At 36.3% G+C, this 19,074-nt stretch overlaps 1 protein-coding gene across 2 annotated transcripts in view; it reads left to right on the plus strand.

Annotated features, from left to right (window-relative positions):
- ATRNL1 (attractin like 1) overlaps positions 1-18,438 on the plus strand; it is a 431,847-nt gene extending 413,409 nt beyond the window's left edge. For both annotated transcript variants that reach the window (XM_066554160.1, XM_066554162.1), the window contains one exon: positions 14,648-18,438. In XM_066554160.1, coding sequence (XP_066410257.1) covers positions 14,648-14,772 — 125 coding nt within the window. In that variant the 3' untranslated portion in view covers positions 14,773-18,438. The remainder of the gene's footprint in view (positions 1-14,647) is intronic.
- Positions 18,439-19,074: the final 636 nt, after the last annotated feature.

Consider the following 19,074-nt stretch of genomic DNA (forward strand, 5'->3'; position numbering starts at 1 on the left):
CTGCCAATGTAGATAGGTGTAAAGTAGGTGGTGTTCTTTATTACACACCATTAATGTAGCCATTCACAAAGGGCTGCTTGGTAATAGCTGTGGAACAGGGTGTCAGAAATTTCACCTGAAACCTCTGAAGTACAGAGCGTAACTGAGAGCTGGTAGTGATTTGCAGAACTTTCATTGCTTAGTCCATTATTGCATGGAAGAAAAATCCACCAAAATTTGCATATCTGGGCTGAATTTAAAAGTCTGTGGGTGAAGGAGGTCTGAGAGTATGTTTCTGTTCCCCTGGATATTAAATTCAGTGCAGAGGTGTTTGGGCTGTGAGCTCTGTGGGGCAGTGCTCACCCATTAGGCTCAAGGCAGTGAAGCTGAGTCCCTGATGGAGGTTGCAGGGAGGGGGCTGAGTAACAGGAACAGCAATTACACCCAAAAAGAAAATGAAAACCGTCATGCTCTTCTGAAGAGCCATTCTATCCATGCTCGCTGTAATATCTAACAGACATAAAGCACATTTCTCTGCAATTTTAAATATTATTTTGAAGTGCATCTAACCTAGCAATTGAAATCCGTGCAGGAAAATTGGCTGTGCTCTAGGAACTTTTGCCCAGCACTCAGAGCATGCACAGAATTATACCATTCAAAAGTAATCCCTTCTTGGAGTCATGCTCATATGTATCTTTGCAGACCAGATTACTAGTTATAAATTTATTTACATTTTTTTTTAACGTCTAAAAAATTCAGTCTTGTGTTCTCAGTGCACTGAAGGCAGAGCCAAGCCCTGAAGCTCTCAGAGCTGAGTCACTTTAGATGGCACAGTGATGCACCATATTCATCCTGAACTGTGCAAGCCAGGAGATACTGCTTGCATTTGAAATTATTGGCAACAAAGTGTGTTAATTCTCATGTGCTCACTGGAATGCTCTGTGCTAGCCTTTGAAAATATAAAATGTAAGAAAAATATGATAATATGAAAAAAATCCATAACCTCCTGTCAGACATTGCAATTGCTTGAGTGTTCAGCAGGAGTTAAAGATGGATAAAAAGTACAAGGTATAAGCCATAGCAATGAGTAGCAGATGAGCTGCATTCAAGACTAATAGATTCTTCATGAAAATGCTGTGACATTTATTTTCTATATTAAAAATTCAAATGCAAGTGTTTAGTATGTCTTATACATATCATCTCTTTCTGTAATTCTGGGACTGGCACAGTTTTGCCTTTAGTCATTTGGGTATTGCTTTTCCATCCACTTTGATCACATTGTGCTTCTGGAATATTCCCACCAGTTTTCCTAAGAACTGAGATAACTGAATCTTGTTACATCTGTCCTAGAAACTAAAATGTCATGAAGGAGAGTCTCAAATAAAACTGCAGATGAGGAAACCACTACCCCCACCCCCCCAAATGTTTATTAGCACCTTTAATATAAATATTTTTATTAATGAGAATCTAACCAACCATCTCAAAAATATGGCATAAATATATGTATAAACAACATGCAGTATCCTTTCTTTCCTACACAAAGGAAAGCATTTATCATTCTGGTAACACAAGGGACAGAAAACAATGCCAATTCACAAGCAAAACCTTTCATGATTTAATATTGTTGTTTTGTCCCCTTAGATCCTAGAATGATAAATATTGTTCCTCCTTTTGTCAGCATCAGAAGCACTTTCATATGTGGAATAAAGGCTCATTCATTATAATCATACTGTTTTTTTTCCAGGTTGCTTTTTCCAATCTGGTTCAGAATACATCATGCCAGTGATACTGTGCCAGCTTTCTTGTCATAATTCCAAAGCTCCACAGGTACCTGTGATGGTACCAGTTTGATTTCTTTTCATGACTGGGTTTTTTTATCATTCCTATTCTCAAGGTTTTAGAGTCCTCACTGTGTCTGGGACTTCATTACACTGAGAGGTGTACAAACATGTACCTAATCTAGCCTGGACATGCAAGTCAAGTGTCCATGGAGTGTGATGCTCTGGGAAGCCACAGGTGAAGCCTGTTTGGTCTCTTATGGTTTTCCACAAAGGAGGAAGGAGCCTGTGGACAGCCCTGTGGAGGGGATGGCCCTGCCCTCTAGCACTTTCAAGTATTTTCTGTGCTATTTGCTCCTAGAAGAGAAGAAGCTGTGAGGGGTCATTGCCTGTGATGTTTGTGCAGAACACAGGAGTCATTCCAGGTGAAATGTCTGTAGCTTCATCCTCATCCCAGCCAGCCAACAACAACCCATTCTGGTTTGGTCTATATTGCAGTATTTCAATAACTCAAAACATACCTTGATTTCAAAATGTGTTTTTTGCAAATCGTGTCAGTACTCTAAATAAACTTACATTATTTTCAAACAGAAATACACAAAGATTAAGCACATTATGTTTTGAGGAGAGCTGTTGGCTATGGGGTGATGTCACTCCAGCTCTCATTCAGTGGTGGCTTTAGGAAACACAGTCATTGCACTAAAGCTAGGCAAACTATCTAATTACTGTATTAGCATGTATTAGTTAATTTGTGTGTAGCACTTTGGAGATAACAAGCTCGATATTTTAATACAGTTTCTCTTCCCTGGACCCATATCTTGAATTCATTTTTAAACCACTGTGAAAAGGTCAGTAAACATTGATTTTGTAAATGAAAGCTCTAAAATAGGACTTGAAAGAGCTAATGTTTGGAAGGAGGAAAAAAAAGTGTGAAAATTCCACTTGTTTAAGTCAGACCATGAATTCTGGGGTTCAGATTTCTCCTACCAATCTCTTAACAGTCTCAGAAATGACATACCTCACTCTGCAGGCTGTTTGTTCTTGCAAGGGGCTCCTGGCCCTACTTCCCTCCCCTTGCATCCCATCGCAGTGGATCTGGAGAGGATTTAAACCCCACTGCCTCAGCCCCTGTGGATGTTTAGCAGCTCCATGCACAGCTTACACTGGCACAAAGGATAGCTGTATCCTTGAGGCCACCCCAGTGAGGAAAACACATTTTTATTGTCCCTTTTGCAGTGCGAGTAGAGAAACCACTGTTAGACACATCAAAGATGAAAAGTTGCATGAGAAATGTGTACTAGTTAGCACAAAGTTTTTAAAATCTTGAATGTAAATATTCTTCTTATAACACAAGTGGGACTCAAATAATGAAATAAGGCTGGCTGCATTTAGATTGTTCACAATCTACTTCATTGCTCCTAAAGAAATGATTAGGTCATAGTTCAAATGTGAACATCTATTTTTATCTCTCTTTGCAAACAATGGGTGTGTGTATCATAGAAAAGAATTGCCCACTAAAATGAGAAGTCATTTTAGAAGAAAAAGTAGCATAAATGATTTTGAGGATGTTTGCAACTTTTTTAACTACCATACCACCTTCTTACACCAGTGCAATGCAAAGAGATAAAAGAAAGTAGAGAGGAATTAGATTAGTCTTAGTTGCTAACATCAGATTCACAAAGAAAATCCATGATTATTGGAGGTCTATATACGGAATACTTTGTAAAGGCAGTTAAATGATGCTGACTGAAGCTCAACAGAAAAAAAAAGCAGCAAAAATAAGAACAGAAAATGAAGGGCTATTTGGAAGGAAGGCATTGGAAAATAATGTGGGAAAAAGCCAGAAATCCTATATGTGCCTCTTGTTGTATTGTCCAGACAAGACAGAACAAACAAAAATCAACTCACAGGGTCACACATCTGGACACAAACCTTACAGAGATTTATATGAATCCCTCTTGAGTCTGGCTCTTCCCCTTTTGGGGGATAATACCTTATAATTCTGAACCTCACACATTTTCAAGTCCCATTCCCACCACAGCTTTTGTTTTCCTCTCACCTTTTAAGACAGATGTCATAAAACGTGCAGTCCCACCTTTCAGAAAAAAGGTAGTTTGCCACTGATTACCTGCTATTATCATTCTTTGTACCCAAAATTGCAGCAGGCTTTTAATGAGCTAATCCTAAGCATGAACCATGTTTTTCATTCATCATTTCACCTTTTTTCTTATTCTTTATGAAAATCGATGTTTTCTTATGGCTTCTTCAGAGTCTCCAGTGTATGGTGTCTAATGGTATTGCTTTATAGTTTTATATTACATCTTTATAACTTAGGATAATTATTTATAGTGGCAAATCATACTGCAGCAGGCTGTAGGAAACAGAATGCTGTATTGCACAGCAAAGGGAGAGCAGATCCATGGTTTATTATGTTATTATGTTATAGAAGGCACTTCAGGGGCTACAGAAGAAAGTTTCTCAAATTGTGGCAGCTCTCAGAAGCTGGGAAATACAAAACAGATTTCATTCAAAACACTCTTGGATCATTATCACTGTATATACCGCCATTAAAGTCTAATTGAAATGTAGAAAATCAGGAAATAAGAGAACCAAAGCTAAGTTTTTCACATGTGATCAAAAAGCATATGGGAAAAAATAGAGGGGGAAAAAGGTCAGCAGTTAAATAGCAAATAGAAGCCTCAATGCAATTTCTGCTTTTAAAAAACAGATGGGAGATTTAGCACAATTGCAGCGAGGGAGTTCTAATGTCCTGCTGAAGGTTCGTTTCTCCTTCATCACATAGTAAAAGCTTTTTTGAAAATGCTTAAATGAAAACTAGCTCCTAATGATATCCTAGAAACACAAAGACAGCATGATGCTCTGTACAGCACAGCTATTTCTGATGAAAATTTTGGGAACAATGCACAGAATTGCTCTGAATTTTGCTGAACCATCCTGACATTGGAAAACTCCAAGCTCTGTGTATCTCTTACCACATCTTCTTGTCCATGGTTCCATTTCTTCCATTTGTTGCTCACATGAATATTAATGAGAATGGGCTGCTGCAGTAACTCTTTAGTGTCAGAAAGTGAATTTTCATTGAGTGCATCTTCAGGTTCCTGACATTGCTGAGAAATGGATGTTGTGAGATTTTCTTGACTGTATCTTTCACTTGGTTTCTGCCTTTTTTTTTCCCACATCCATTTAGTACTGAGTTCTGCTCAATAGACCATGAGTTAGAGATTTTATTTTGTTGAATTAAAAACAGGTGTGCAAATCAGGCTGAGATTTATGCCAAATGAGATCCCAAGAGGAATCTTTCATAGCTCCTGTATTTCTGAAGGATGTTGATCCTTACAGGAGAAATGTGGAATCTGAATTTGGTGTGCCAGCAGAATCTTTCTCATTTTTTTCCACAGGCATTTAGAGAAATGTTTTAAATTGTTTAAAAGAGTTATAGTTTGGTAATCTTTTTTTGCAAGAATTTTTGGGGTCTTGGTGTTGTGGGTTCATTTTTTTTTTTAATTTAATTTATTTAATGGGTGAATGAGACAATGAGTGCTGCTTGTTGGATTGGGAATACACATAGAGGTAGGTGGCAAGCTGTGACTGTGGACTATCAGTTTTCCAGTGCTTCCTCTCCAAACTAGGACACATGCCCAGGACATATAATATAATAATTTATAGTGATATGCAGCCATTGTATTACTTTCTCTCAGTTTCAGGCATTTGCTGTATCTGAATGTGTCACACAAGCAGAAACAGTGCTCTTCTACTATCATTTTACTGATATTTATCTATATTGACTGCTCAGGACCAAGTAAGTGTATGTAATGAAGTGTTTAAAATGGAAACCTATTTCCATACAATTTGACAGGTCTAAGTGTGTAATTTTGCCTGTTATAGTCAGAACATGGTGCTTTCAATGTAAAATAGAAGATTCAGTAAAGAATAAATGAGTAGCTGTGTAGCTTACTTGTCTATACTGGAATCCCATACAGAATTATTCTCTGTCAGTGCAGACCATAATTGTGGTAGGGCTATTTGTACAAAATGTTTGGGGGTTAAATTGTTTATTTTACGGTGTGAGCTTTTCAGCCTTTTGCCAAAAATCAATTTTCTATGTATGCTGCTGCTAGATTTGCTAATGGAGCCACCCTAATACTGACAGCCGGGCATTTGTGACTTTATCTTTCTTTTTCCTTTTCTTTTCTTTTTCATTGTTCTCAAACATTAATATTACTGAAACTACAAATAACCTTGTTAGAGATCCTGAGGACCCTGAAGTTGTCACTTTGGTGATACTCAAAATATGGTTCAAAATTCTCAGCACACTTTCTGTCCCGTTGACTTAATTCTGTGTTTCCCTCCCAAGATCATTTGTTTTGTCAGAGTGACTCCTGGCTATGTAGCTGGGGATGTTCTAAATGTCTAATTGGACATCAGCAGAATACTGAAAAATTAGCATTGCTATTTGGGCAGAAACAAATTTGTATCAAAGCAGTGGTTAGAGTGATGATACATTGCACCAGTATGTTGGAAATGGAAAACAAGCCCAGTACTTTGAAAGCAAAACTTTAAAATGAGGATTCTCTATAGAAGAGTACTGCATATATCATGCCTACTGCTGATTAAGCTGTAATCCTATTGAATTTCTGGTGAACTACAATAATTTCTTTGCATTAACATATTCAGTACTTTCTGGCTTAAATAAAATTTTTGACAAGGGGAAAAAAAGCCTGGCACCTGCAACATAAAGGGTGCAAGAGAGAGAAGAAGGATCTTAGAGGATTATTGTTCTAATCTTCTTCCTTAAAAGCAAATGGTAATGTAAGTAGTATTGTTTTATCTCCAGCGTGGGCAGAATTGGCCCCTTTTGGGCCCTTAAACCTATTGTCTTTAAGGTGGTGTGTTTTGTCTTGAGGAGGAGAGTAGTAAAGCTGCAAATCTGACAGTGTATGTTATCACCCAGATGGAACATTAGGGAGGTATTCATAAAAACTGAATTTCACCTGGTGAGGTTTATCACCCCAGATTTCCTCTACAGACAGAAAGAGATCTGCTTTAAATCACCCCCTGCCAGAAAGGCCCCTCTGGAGGGAAGCAAACCCCAGTGACTACTGCTGCCTTTTCTCCTTCTGAGTGTTCTCCTGATTGCTCAGTTGTGTTCCAACCTGCTCTGTTTCCCAGATACTCAGGCACACACAGATATTCTGATTACTGAATTGCATGAAATATAATTCAGCACTGTAATAATGGCCAATCACACTCTGTTTATATGGATGATAAATCTCTGTCCCACAGGTGTTCATCCCCCTCATGATGTATAGTAAGGCTTTAACTTTCATCACAATGGTTAAAGCATCCAATTGCATGAATGGATTTGGGTAAAGAGCTTTTAAAATGTTGTAACTCATGCTCACAATTTTTTACAGCTTTCATATCTTCATTTTGTTCTGATTCGCATCCATGGTCCAAGTAAAAAGAGTTTGCTGAAGATAGAGACAAAGAGTGAAATGATGCTATACAGGCAACCTTGAGTGTGCCAGGCTGGAGGAGACTTTTGCAATCCAGACTTGTCTAAGTACTATAGAGAGTTTCATAAACTAACCCCACCTGGGCCATAACTGTGATACTGACTTCTAAAAAAAAAACCAATTATGATTTTGTTTGTATTAAACCAGGTATTGCTAAAAGTAAGTGAAAATAGAGCTTCTTCAATAGTCTGAGTAGACTTTCTCTCTTCTGCAGAAATAGGTTTACAAGACCAAATTAGATTCTGGCATGATTAATGCATCTCACCAAATTCTTGCAGAGGAGCAAATTAGTTTATAGTGATTTTCTTGAAAACAAATTAAACGGCTGCACAACATCACAAGAATAGAGATGTTTTTCATAGCATATGGATAAATGATTCAATGGAAGTGAGATGTAATCAAACTGCAAATGTAATCCAAATGTTTCAAATATTACTGTCCATTGTAGAAAAATGTGTAATTACTTGCATTTTAATGCATGTTGTGTAATATACAGTGGCAGAGCAGCAAGGAATTAATCTGCATGAGATTTGCACATATTCTAAGTGGATTATTCCTTTTTTGGTGTTTTTATTATCATTCCGTTTAAAAGAATGTGACAAGAATATTTGACCTCAGGTTGCACCAGGGGAGGTTTAGATTGGCTATTAGGAAAAACTTCTTCACCGAAAGAGTTGTCAGACCCTGGAACAGGCTGCCCAGGGAAGTGGTGAAATCACCATTGCTGGAGGTGTTTAAAAGACGTGTGAATGTAACACTCAGGGACATGTTTTATTGGTGGGCTTTGCGGTGTTAATGGTTGGACCCCCATGATCATAAGGGTCTTTTCCAAACTAAACAATTTAATGGTCCCATGGTTCTTGTATTCCAGGAGGGCCTGAGTTGAGAAAAGAGGGTGGGAGAAAAAAGCTCCAGTGAATCAATGTTAGATTGCCCCATTCCATTACTGTAGAGTCTCCAGCTCCCCACTGGGTCCACTTACCAGGACACCTTTTGAAGCACCCCAGAGTGCATTGTCACCTTCCCTTTGTCCATATCCAGAGGGGCCAAGCAACCCATGCTGGCTCTCAGTCACCGGCAGGCTGGATAGCTGAAAGGCACCAGATGTTGTACAGACCTGGATTTCAGACCAAACTACAGATATCTCACTCTGAAAGGGAAGGAGAACTGCCCGACTGCATTAAAAAAAAAAAAAAAAAAAAAAAAAAAAAAAAAAAAAAAAAAGAAAGGAAAAGAAAAAAAAGAAAAAAAAATCCCTACTGGCCCCGTGGAATATAAATATTTCACACAAATATGTAGGGCCATTTCCTTTTCACAATGAGAAAATTTGGGAAAGGATGAACATTTCTTGTAGGATCCTTTATTGTATAGTCTGCATTTCCCACAAACTGACAGCACATAATTTATAAGTCTATTCTGGGAATAAGAATTTCTTAGTCCCTTATAGATAGCCCTTATTACTAAATAGCAAAGGTGTAATAAAAAGGAGCATGACATCTTCTCTCTACTATGTGTGGCTATTTAATTCCACACAATCATTATTTAGGTTATTATTGTTATGGTTTAAGCTCTGTCTCATATTTTACTTATTTAATTAAGTTATATGCAAAAGAAAAGGAAAACATACCTCCTGGCCTCTTGGCTGTCTTCCCATCTTGCAAAAATTATCACTGAAAAAAAAATGATGGGGTTACTTTCCCAAAGTAATTTCCTAGTTAGTTTAGTTTGTTTAATATATCTTTCCGAAAGTAAGAGCGGTGTCAACTTAAAATACACATTCATGCACCAAACAGGAAGAGAAGCCCATAAAAAGACTGTGAATTTGAGGTGCTGTCAGCTTGTCCTTTTAAAAATAATCTAATTCAAATAAAAAAAACATTCAATATGACAGGCTATGAAGACACTTATTGTTCTTGGCAGATGCTTATGATTATTTTTCTCTGTGACTAAGTCTGCGATCTCTGGATACTGTCTAGGCACACCTGCCAGATCAGGAAACTCTGATACACATGAAGGATTTGACTATTTTCTGACTTTGAAATGAACTTAGATCTGTTGTGTTCTTCTAGCCATATACAGTCTTGAACTTCAGATGACTCTTAATTTTTCTCCTGGAAAGTACTCGAGTATCAGGTTTGTACTTGCTTGGGAGGGGGCTCTGTGCATGAAGTTTTTAAATACCAAATTTTGTTCTGGTTCTGTTTTATGTGCTTTTTGGATATCTCCCAGCATGACTTGATCCATTGCAGAGGAGTATGCAGCACAAAGAACAGGCTGGCCTTTTCAGTCATGAAAATGAAGCCTGAGTTGGTCTGCTTGGAGGCACTTTGGTTGAGAACACAGGAACAACCAGAAAATCATGAAACTATTGCTAAACAACTAAATCGAATATGACTATTTCTAGCACAGTATCTCATAGAAAAGTGAGAGAATTTCTTCCATGGGTACTCAGAAACACTGCCTAGTAACAATCTTCTAGAATGTTAGGCTGCTTCTAGGATGCTATGCTCTCCCACTATTACAGACATTATAATGAACATATTTTTTCCTATGAAGAATAAATGTGTGCATTCCATAAACGTGATGGTCAATGTGATCTGTTTCTTCAAATTAAGAAGTAGGTAATACAAAACTTCATTATTAACTGGGGGGGTTGTATATAATTTGTGTGTGTGCATATATATAAAATTGTTACATAATGGCATATTTATGTTACATTATTACATAATTTTGGTATATATATATATATATATATATATATATATATATATATATATATATATATATATATATATACATATGCATATACCATTAAGTCACATATGATATACATTGTGTACTTTTCAAACAGTATTTTTGTAGACTTTAAATACTGATAAATGGCAGAATTCATTAAAATTCCCTACATTAAAACTGATAGTTTTATTGATGAGCATGAAATTGCCTTCATTGGCTTCACTGTGTGCTGTGGTGACTTTCATGAGGCACCACAGTCTGTGATTCTCATTACTAAGTGCATCTTCAAACAGTTCTGATCCATTTCTACAGACTTCCATGGGCAATAAGTCTTCCACAATGGCCATATTTTGAGTGAGAGATCCTTTATGATAAAAGGAGTGTGTCCAGAATGGGGTGAGCATGTACAGTAATGCCACTCTTTAAAGAATTAACAGATGGAAGGAACACAAAGACTTGTGGGCACTGAAGGGTGAAGCTGTGACTTTAATAATATAGTGTTTACCCAGTCTTTTCTGTTTAAGTCTCTCTGTATGGCAGCTGGCATTTTATTTTCGTTGCTTAAAGTCACCTTAAACAATGACTATAATTTTGGTTGAAATGTCAAACAAATCTAATTGATCTACCTGACTCGTAGTTATTTTATTGTCTTCAGGTTTCTGAATGTTCTGATTCTGCATAACAATGATGTGTAGAAATTTAATCAAATGAAGACATCTATCCAAATGTTATGTCTGAATAATGCATATTCAAATTGAAAGGAAACATTTCCAGTTACCTGCCTAATCTGAGGTCATTCTTTGTTCCCTTACTTTTAACAAACGAGATAGTAAGAATTCCATGTATTTCTCATTAAAATGAACAATAGAGGAGGAAAAAAAGGTTTTAAATATGCACACCATTATGTAAGACTAATTTTTTCAATGTAGGGGTTTTTTTTCTACTTTTAGAGATAGTGTAGCCTTACATCAGTTCAAATGTAGTTGTATACAATCAGAGGAAAAATGTTTAAACATCCCAGCATGGGTATTTCCATTTAAATCTGATTACAGTGAAATAAAACTGTAGCTATTAAAGGTTTAGAAGAACTACAAATACAAGCAGTAAAAGAAGACAGTTAGTAAATGAGGTAGTAAAACATTTCAGCAGGGCAAACAGTTTATAGCACTCAGCCTTCCTGTAGCAGACTGTGCTATTCACCACAGACCCGTGCACTGTTCCCCGAACTGCACTTAAACCTGCAATTAACCTTTCACGCCTAATGAAGCTGTTTTGCTGCAAAATTAAAATATATAGTACTGCCTGTTTTTACAGAGACTGGGAGGAGAGTATCTCAGAATGAATGACTTTTTCAGATGCTGTTGTTTGAATGCAGGATTAAAGGGCTGTTTGTATATAAACTGTGAATGTGCTTTTCAAGGTAATCTCATTTGATTTGCTGTATTTTGTCCCTCTACTTATTAATAGCTTTGCACTATTGTAAAAAAAAAAAAATAAAGGGAAAAAATTCACACCCCAGTAATTTTATGATTAGAGACTTCCTGAGAATAAACTGTTACCATTTAACTTCCATTAGGAAAGACAATAGTTCTGCTAAAGATAACCAAGTTCATATTGCTTCCTCTGGTGTTTTCCTCATTGTGGATGCAATTATCTCCTACAAAAATATACTTTCCACTTACAATTTGACTGGGCTTACTTCTTAATGACTTGTATGTGCATATCCTTAAAACCAGCTAGAGGTTGTTTGAGCTGCATAGAACTAGGTCAGGTTATTGCTATAACATTTTGTAGAAAAACAAACTAAATTTAAAAATAGTGCTGGTTCTGCAACTAAGATTGAATTTAGAGAAATTAGAGGTGACCTGTTGAGTCTCCATGTGGGAACCATACTGATTCCACTGTTCCTTTCTGCCATGTTGCTCAAGAGTCAGAAGCAACCAGAGACCATGTACTTGGAATTTACCATGTACTTGATATTTGGAAAATACCAGTTTGGATGTTAGGTAGGATACTTTAACAGCAGCATTCAGAGAAGAAGCGTAAATGTATTAACTTAGGAGTTGAGGTAACACATATAGAGCACTGTACAATTTACAGTTCCAACTTCAATGACTGTAAATGTATTCGCATTTTTTATTTAGATAAAAAACCTGTAACATCAAGGGAATGTTTTGGGTTTGGTGGGTTTTTTTAATGAATATTTAAGCCACAGCATTTTCTTCTGTTTTATTTTGATGTAAATTCTCCTTGCTCGAAGTGTCTGTGCACAAGCTTGACTTGGTAAATGAAATTCCTTTAGACTGCCAGTCTGGAATAATGAATTGTTCCCCCAGTTAATTGTATTGCTTTGATAACAAGGAACTATGCTGGGCGTAGAGAACATAATAAATGAATTTCATCAGATGATTTGTGTGACATTTTGAAAAATTATCTTCTGTAGCAACCTGATTTTAATGGGATTCTATCAACATGCCAGTACATCCCAGTATGCAGTGTTAGACCTAAGGATTCCTTTTTGTTAGTTGGTATATTAAGTGAGGTTAGCTTAATACATCCAAATATTAAATTAAAAAAATCTGTTTACTGATCATACTCCTGTTTAGCATAGTCTCTAAGCCTATCTGTTGAAGATGGGATAACATATAAGCAACCATCAAAAGATATTTAGGTTTTATCCCTGAATTAGCTAATACCTAAGTTTACTGCTTAAACTTTGAAGGTGCCTCAAAGATTTCAACAATTTAATTTGTCAGAGTCCAATTTTAAGCATCACTGGCTCATGCCACAAAATATTTGTGTATGTGAGAAAAAACAACTTGATTAATCTTGGCTCTTACACGTCCTGAAATGTATCAATGATAATTGTACTTAGTGTTTTACAGCATCGTGCATTTTTAAAATCTGGATGCTCATTAATTACTGCTTGCAACTTTTTTGTGACTTAAGAAAGGTGATGTTACCAGTGTACAATAGCATAGATTTTTCAGGATACTGGAAACCTGAACTAAATCTGACCATAAATCTAATACTATGAAGGGAGACTGTAATAACACTTGTTAGTGAAAAACAATTTTTGCACAGTTTCTTAGTAGATAAGAGCTGTAATGAGGGATTGCATGAAAAGTATTGCAAAATTGGAATCTGTGCAATAGATAAATTGACTTTGATATTGGCTTGAGATAAGGAATAGAGAGTTAAACATGGTGAAAAGTGTTTTCAAAGGTTTCCTTGGACAGTGGTGGTGTTATTGGTTGGAGAATGAAAAGTTTTGGACTGAATGGAGAACCAGCACCATCCTTATCTACATTTTGGGTAAATGTAAATGTGGATTTGTGGTTTGTTTGCAGTAGAAAGTATAAATGATGTGAATACTCCCAATCTATTTGATTGCAGTATCACCTGTGTGAATTTAAAAGCCTAGAACTACCCTGTATTAAGTGTGTTGTTAATCACAGCATTTTAGAAGTCACTAATTTCTGGAAAGGATGCAGTAGCAAGGAAATGGAAGAGTAAATTCTTAAAATATTAGCTTCTTAGGTCTGGAAGGGAAGCTGAATGAGGAGTGGCTGAGGTCACACTCCAGTCTGTTCAGCCCGGAGGAGACTGTGGAGAGACCTCACTGCAGTTCCAGCTTCCTCATGAGGGGAAGACCTGAGGGAACAGCCTGAAGTTGTGTCAGGAGAGCTTTGGGTTGGATATTAGAGAAAAATACTTCATCTAGAGGATGGTTGGCAGTGGAACAGGCTCCCCAAGGGCAGTAGTCACAGCACTGACAGTTCAAGAGGGATGTGAACAATGCACATGGTGGGATTCTCGGCACTGTCCTGTTCTGGGCCAGAAGCAGGACTTGATGATCCTTGTGGGTCCTTTCCAACTCAGAATATTCTGTGTTTCTATGATTCCTAAGCATGCTGGTCTATGCCCTTGGCAATACCCTGTTAAGGTTACAACAGGTCATGAAATATCAACAAATTAACCAGAATCCAAACCAGAAGAGTTTTGGTGAGTTGAAAACATTTAGAATGTACCCAGGCCATCTTGGTTCACTGCTTGTTTAGAGATCTGTGCTTTCTAGAAAGATATTTTCATATCTTTTTGTGGTAAATACTAACCTCTAGATATTCCCCAATTAAAGAGACATATATATATATATATATTACAAAGGCAAATATTCAATGTTATCCTAGATGCACTTTCTGTTTCTCTCTTATTTTCTGATTTGATTTTGATTTTATCAATTTCTAAATGCAAAGCACATACATTTAATATGAGAAAATTCATGTCAGAAAGCTTCTGGTCCACATAACCAGGAAAATGGTCATAAAGAGAGGTCATGTTAAGATTACACAGCAAATCAATAAGAGACACAAATGGAACTCAGTTCTCCTTATTTCCAGTCTGGTGTCTTAACTGCATTTTTTTCCTTCCACTGTCTCTTCACTGTTACCAAGAGGCATTTAAGAAAGTGAGAACTTGTTATCTTACTTTGAAATGAAACTGATCACTTCTGGGAAAGTACATAAACTTGCCTTGAAAGAAACCATCACGCTGCTCTGGAATTCTTCTCAGGAAAGCTGAGCATTAAATTTTGTTTTTCTTTTATTTACCTTACAGGTCTTGCAATTGCAAGTGCTCTGATAGACATTTCACAACAGAAGCCTGCGGACTGTAAAGATAAGAGTTCAGGAGTCAGAAATCGAAAACATCACCTTTCAACACGTCAAGGAACTTGTGTCTGAGAGTCAAAAACTACAATTGTATATTCTGTAATGTTTTCTTTTTAAATGGCTTCCATTGAAAGCTATACTACAGCCTCAGTTTTTATGGAGGCAAATCTATGGATGAACACATGTGGTACTGTGCTCTGTTGTAGTCACACAGCCTGCTATCCCCCAAAGCAGAACTAACTTCTGCTAGGTATGAGCATGCTTGATGAGCTTTAATAAAGAGTGGATCCTGGTATCAACAAAATACAAAATAAAATACCGAGTATTCTCGATCCTGAACATATCAGAGCAGGGAAAGTCCTTGGACAGGACTAGGAGAAACTTCACATTTTTTTTGTAATGTGGAAACAAATTGTATAATTGAAAACTGAGCAAATTCCAGGAATCTAAAGGAAATCTTTGTACAGCTTAATGTAACAATGGGAATTGTACAGTTCTTTCCTTGTAATTGGCATTAAGATTTCTTTCCAGCAAGCAGAAACTAAAGAGAATCATTTGGATTTAAGTGTTTTTTTCATTGTCCAGAAGAGGTAGGCAGCTTTTGAATTTAGCAAAGGTGTATCCCAAGAACACCACATGTAATATTTGAAAGATAATTCTATTAAATACTATTACTTGAGCATTTAATGATTATTTTTCTTTGCATTGGAAAAAACCCTCATAAACATAATTTGGGCTGCAGAAGAGTGATGGGTGGGCTTTCTTTTCTGTACCTCAGAGTTTGTCCTGAATTAGGGATATTTTACAAAGAGGGTTCTCCATGCCAGCTAAATGATCGGCAAAATTAAATGAGCATGGAAAAGCTGCTTTACAATATTTTTTCCCAAGAGAGTCTCCAAGACTGCAAATCTAAGGAGAGTTAAACATGCTGTTATTCGACCTGCTCCCTTTCCAATATTGAAATTTGCTGGTATCTATACATTGTCCTGACCTGTAAGCAGAAGAGATTAATCCCAGTCAGCACTTTGGTTCTTGTTTTTATAATAAAGTATGGATATTTTTTTCCCTCACAACTGCAGAATTTCATCTCATTGCCACTTTAGCACCTGTTAAGGAATTACCCTATATAAATAAATAAATAAATGTTTAAAAATCCATCTTGCTTCCAACATTAGCTGTCAAATTCCACAACCAGTATGGAACCTCACACAATCAGTACTCAACAACAAAAACCAGATGAAAGAATTTCCTTTGTGAAGGACTTTGGTCCTTTGGGGGCTCAGTAACCACAACAGATAACCTGGCAACCAGCTTTAATGGCCCTTGGTCTTCTTATTTACTCAGAAATCATGCACATAGAAAAGAGTAAGAGAGTGTAAGGGGCAGGTAGCAGATGTGTCATATTCTCATTTATGCATTGCACACTGACAGAGTGTAATATGAAACCAGTAGTTTTGTACAAGCTTGGTGAAAGTATAGTTTCTCAGCTCCAAATCTGCCACCATCCTAGTACAGGAGAGTGATACAGAGGTATAAATGTCTCATGTAATGATAGACTTTTGGTAAATATGAAAGATATAAAAAAGATAATTGATGTTTACTACTTTATCTGTATTTTTTATGTTCTTTTTATTTCAGAAAGACGATGACATTTTACTGTTTATAGTTGACTACATAGTTACTTGCATGCCATGGTGGTGCAGTAGCAGTAATAAAGCCCTGTTGTGAATTGTGTTTATTTCCTAAAGCCATTCATACATAGAAGTACTCAGCTTAATTTGGATGAGGCCTAAATGTAAAAAATAATTATTAAAAAGGAACAATTGTACAGTATGTAGTTATATCTTATACAGGAGTATTAGGTTGCATCTAACCATGACTGCTCTATTGTTTTGATAAATTATGCACTTATGAATTATGGTATAATTATTTCTTATACTGGCATGATTGTTTCAGTATTTTCATATCTTAAAATAAGATTATTATCTTAAAATAATACCATCTTGTGAGTTTTATTGCCTATTCTGACCTCATAAAACCTAAAACTTTAAAAATTCATTTTTAAAGGTTCTGTTGGGAACTTTGAACCAGTGCTACTTAGCCTAGTGAAAAAATTGTCCTTTGAAAACAGCCCTTTCTGCCAGTTTTAAAGTTAATCTGTTCAAGTGAATATAAACTGATGGGACTGGCTTACATGATGCAAACACTTAGGAAAAAGAAAGAGCCACATGTCTGGAATATATTCCAAACTCTGTGTTAATCCTCAATCTAAGCATTTCACATAAGAATTATACAGTGTGTTTTGTGAATGTACTGGAAACCCCATCCACAGAAAGAGCATCCAGTCCTGTAGGAGAGTTGTGACTGTGCTCACTCATACAGGATTATATTCCTCTGTATCTCAAGCAGAGTTTGAAAAATACTTGAAAATCAGGTGTGAGTTTTAAAGGGATTAAAATAGTTTACTGCACACTGAAGATAGGCAAATAGCGATCAGCCATTTTACTGTGGTTTCAGGTAAAGATGTTATTTTACTGTACAAGAAAAGCATGTTTGTCATGGGATCATTCAGCATTTCCCTTCACTTTGAGAATTTTTTTCTGAAGAGTCTTTCTACTCCCACGATCCCTGATTGCATGCAAATTAGTAAATTCATATAATAATGAAGTAAATAAAAATACTTATATAATGGCCACAATTAAAAACAAGGAGTTTGCAAATACATACCAAAGCTTTCTTTTTGGAAGGTATAAATAGCATAAATGTCTGATAACTACATTTTGCTAGTTGTTGACAAGTGCAAACTTTTTGGTAACGACCACTGTACATCAGATGAGATGTTTTATGAACAGTCCCATTATGATTGTGTCAAGAAAAGGCCATATTTTTTTTAAACCCTGTTATCCAATTTAACTTTGGAACCCTTTCTTATAGTCAGAAAATGTTGAATGGCCTGTTTTACTCTTAATGTGATTTATATTGGATGAAAAATAAATAAGTGCTGTTCTGGTAAGGAAGGCCCAGTGAAGTTCTGATTGTCAGGATTCAACCTCTCCCTCCTCAGTCTGTGGATTCTGCTGAGGGAAATCCAGCAGCTACAAATTACTGTCCAAATATGAGATAGCCTGTCCATGGTAACATGGGGTTAGTACTTCAGTTCCTCTTTGTATTTCTATATTTATATAAAATCCTGAAATGACTCCAATTGAATTTGCACACTTCAGAATATTTGTTTCCATTCATTACATTCCTATGAAATGTAATGAAATGTTTTTTCACCTGTACAAAAAAAAAAAGCTTATCAGTATGTTGCCACTATTGAAATTATTTAATTAAAAGGTCAATTTTTTAACTTGTTAAGGCATAAATATACCACTAAGAAACATTCAAATTCATCTGATTTGAGAATTTTCATAGCTGACTGCTCTTTTTATACATAGAGTTTTCTCTCATCTTCCCAAATCAAAAACATTTTGGCAATTTCAGATTGGGGCATGGAATTTGTTATGTGTAAAATCTGCAGCAATAATTATTTTCAAAATAATTTAATGTAGAGGCTGGAATCCTGATGGTAAGAATTTTAGTTTGGGATCACTTTAACAGATGTTCAATCTTCATGCATTATAACTTTCCTGGATTCATAGAAATTATAAAATCACTATGTATCTAATTTCATTACCAATTTTTTAAAAAGCATCTGAAAGGTTTCTTGACAATAAAGAAAAATTCTCTGTTAAAGGTGATTTGACAATCCCTCTTTTTTATAAGCAAAGTTGTCCTGTTCAGAATGTTCAACATTACTGGGGAAAATTAAATTAATTGTATTTTTTCCACCCTCTAAGGTGCAGAATTACCTGAAAAACTGTAGTTTCCTGATACTTATTCCAGATCTAGAATAAAGTATGGAATATCCAAGGCTATTTTAGGTGCTTATAACAAATAATAACAAGCCCAGAGATGTCTGCAGGTGGCCAGAACTTCCCGTGCTCTCTTCAGTTGTACTTCCTCATTTAATTCTAACAACAGAGCACAAAAATGGCAAAAAAAAGTCCTTGCACAGTCTGGGCTTGTATAACTCAGGGCCCTACAAATGTTCTTTTAGCTTTTCCTTATTTAATACAATTTTATTTTCATAAGGATTGTTTGTATTTCTATATGACTGCCTATATGGCCACATGTGGCCATTTCCACGGCTGCAGGTATTTCTGATCTGGAAAATCATCGTCTTGTACATATAGCTGGAATTCTAGTGGCTCTCTGAAATTTACTGTGAGGCTGAAAAGGGACTAATGTCACCCCAGGCTTGGTCATGTATGCTGAAACTTGTTTGTGTCTTGAAATATTTCTGTGCCCTGGCTGATATGTTAAAGACTG

Source organism: Molothrus aeneus, chromosome 8 (genome assembly GCF_037042795.1).
Source record: "Molothrus aeneus isolate 106 chromosome 8, BPBGC_Maene_1.0, whole genome shotgun sequence".
Lineage (NCBI taxonomy): Eukaryota > Metazoa > Chordata > Aves > Passeriformes > Icteridae > Molothrus > Molothrus aeneus.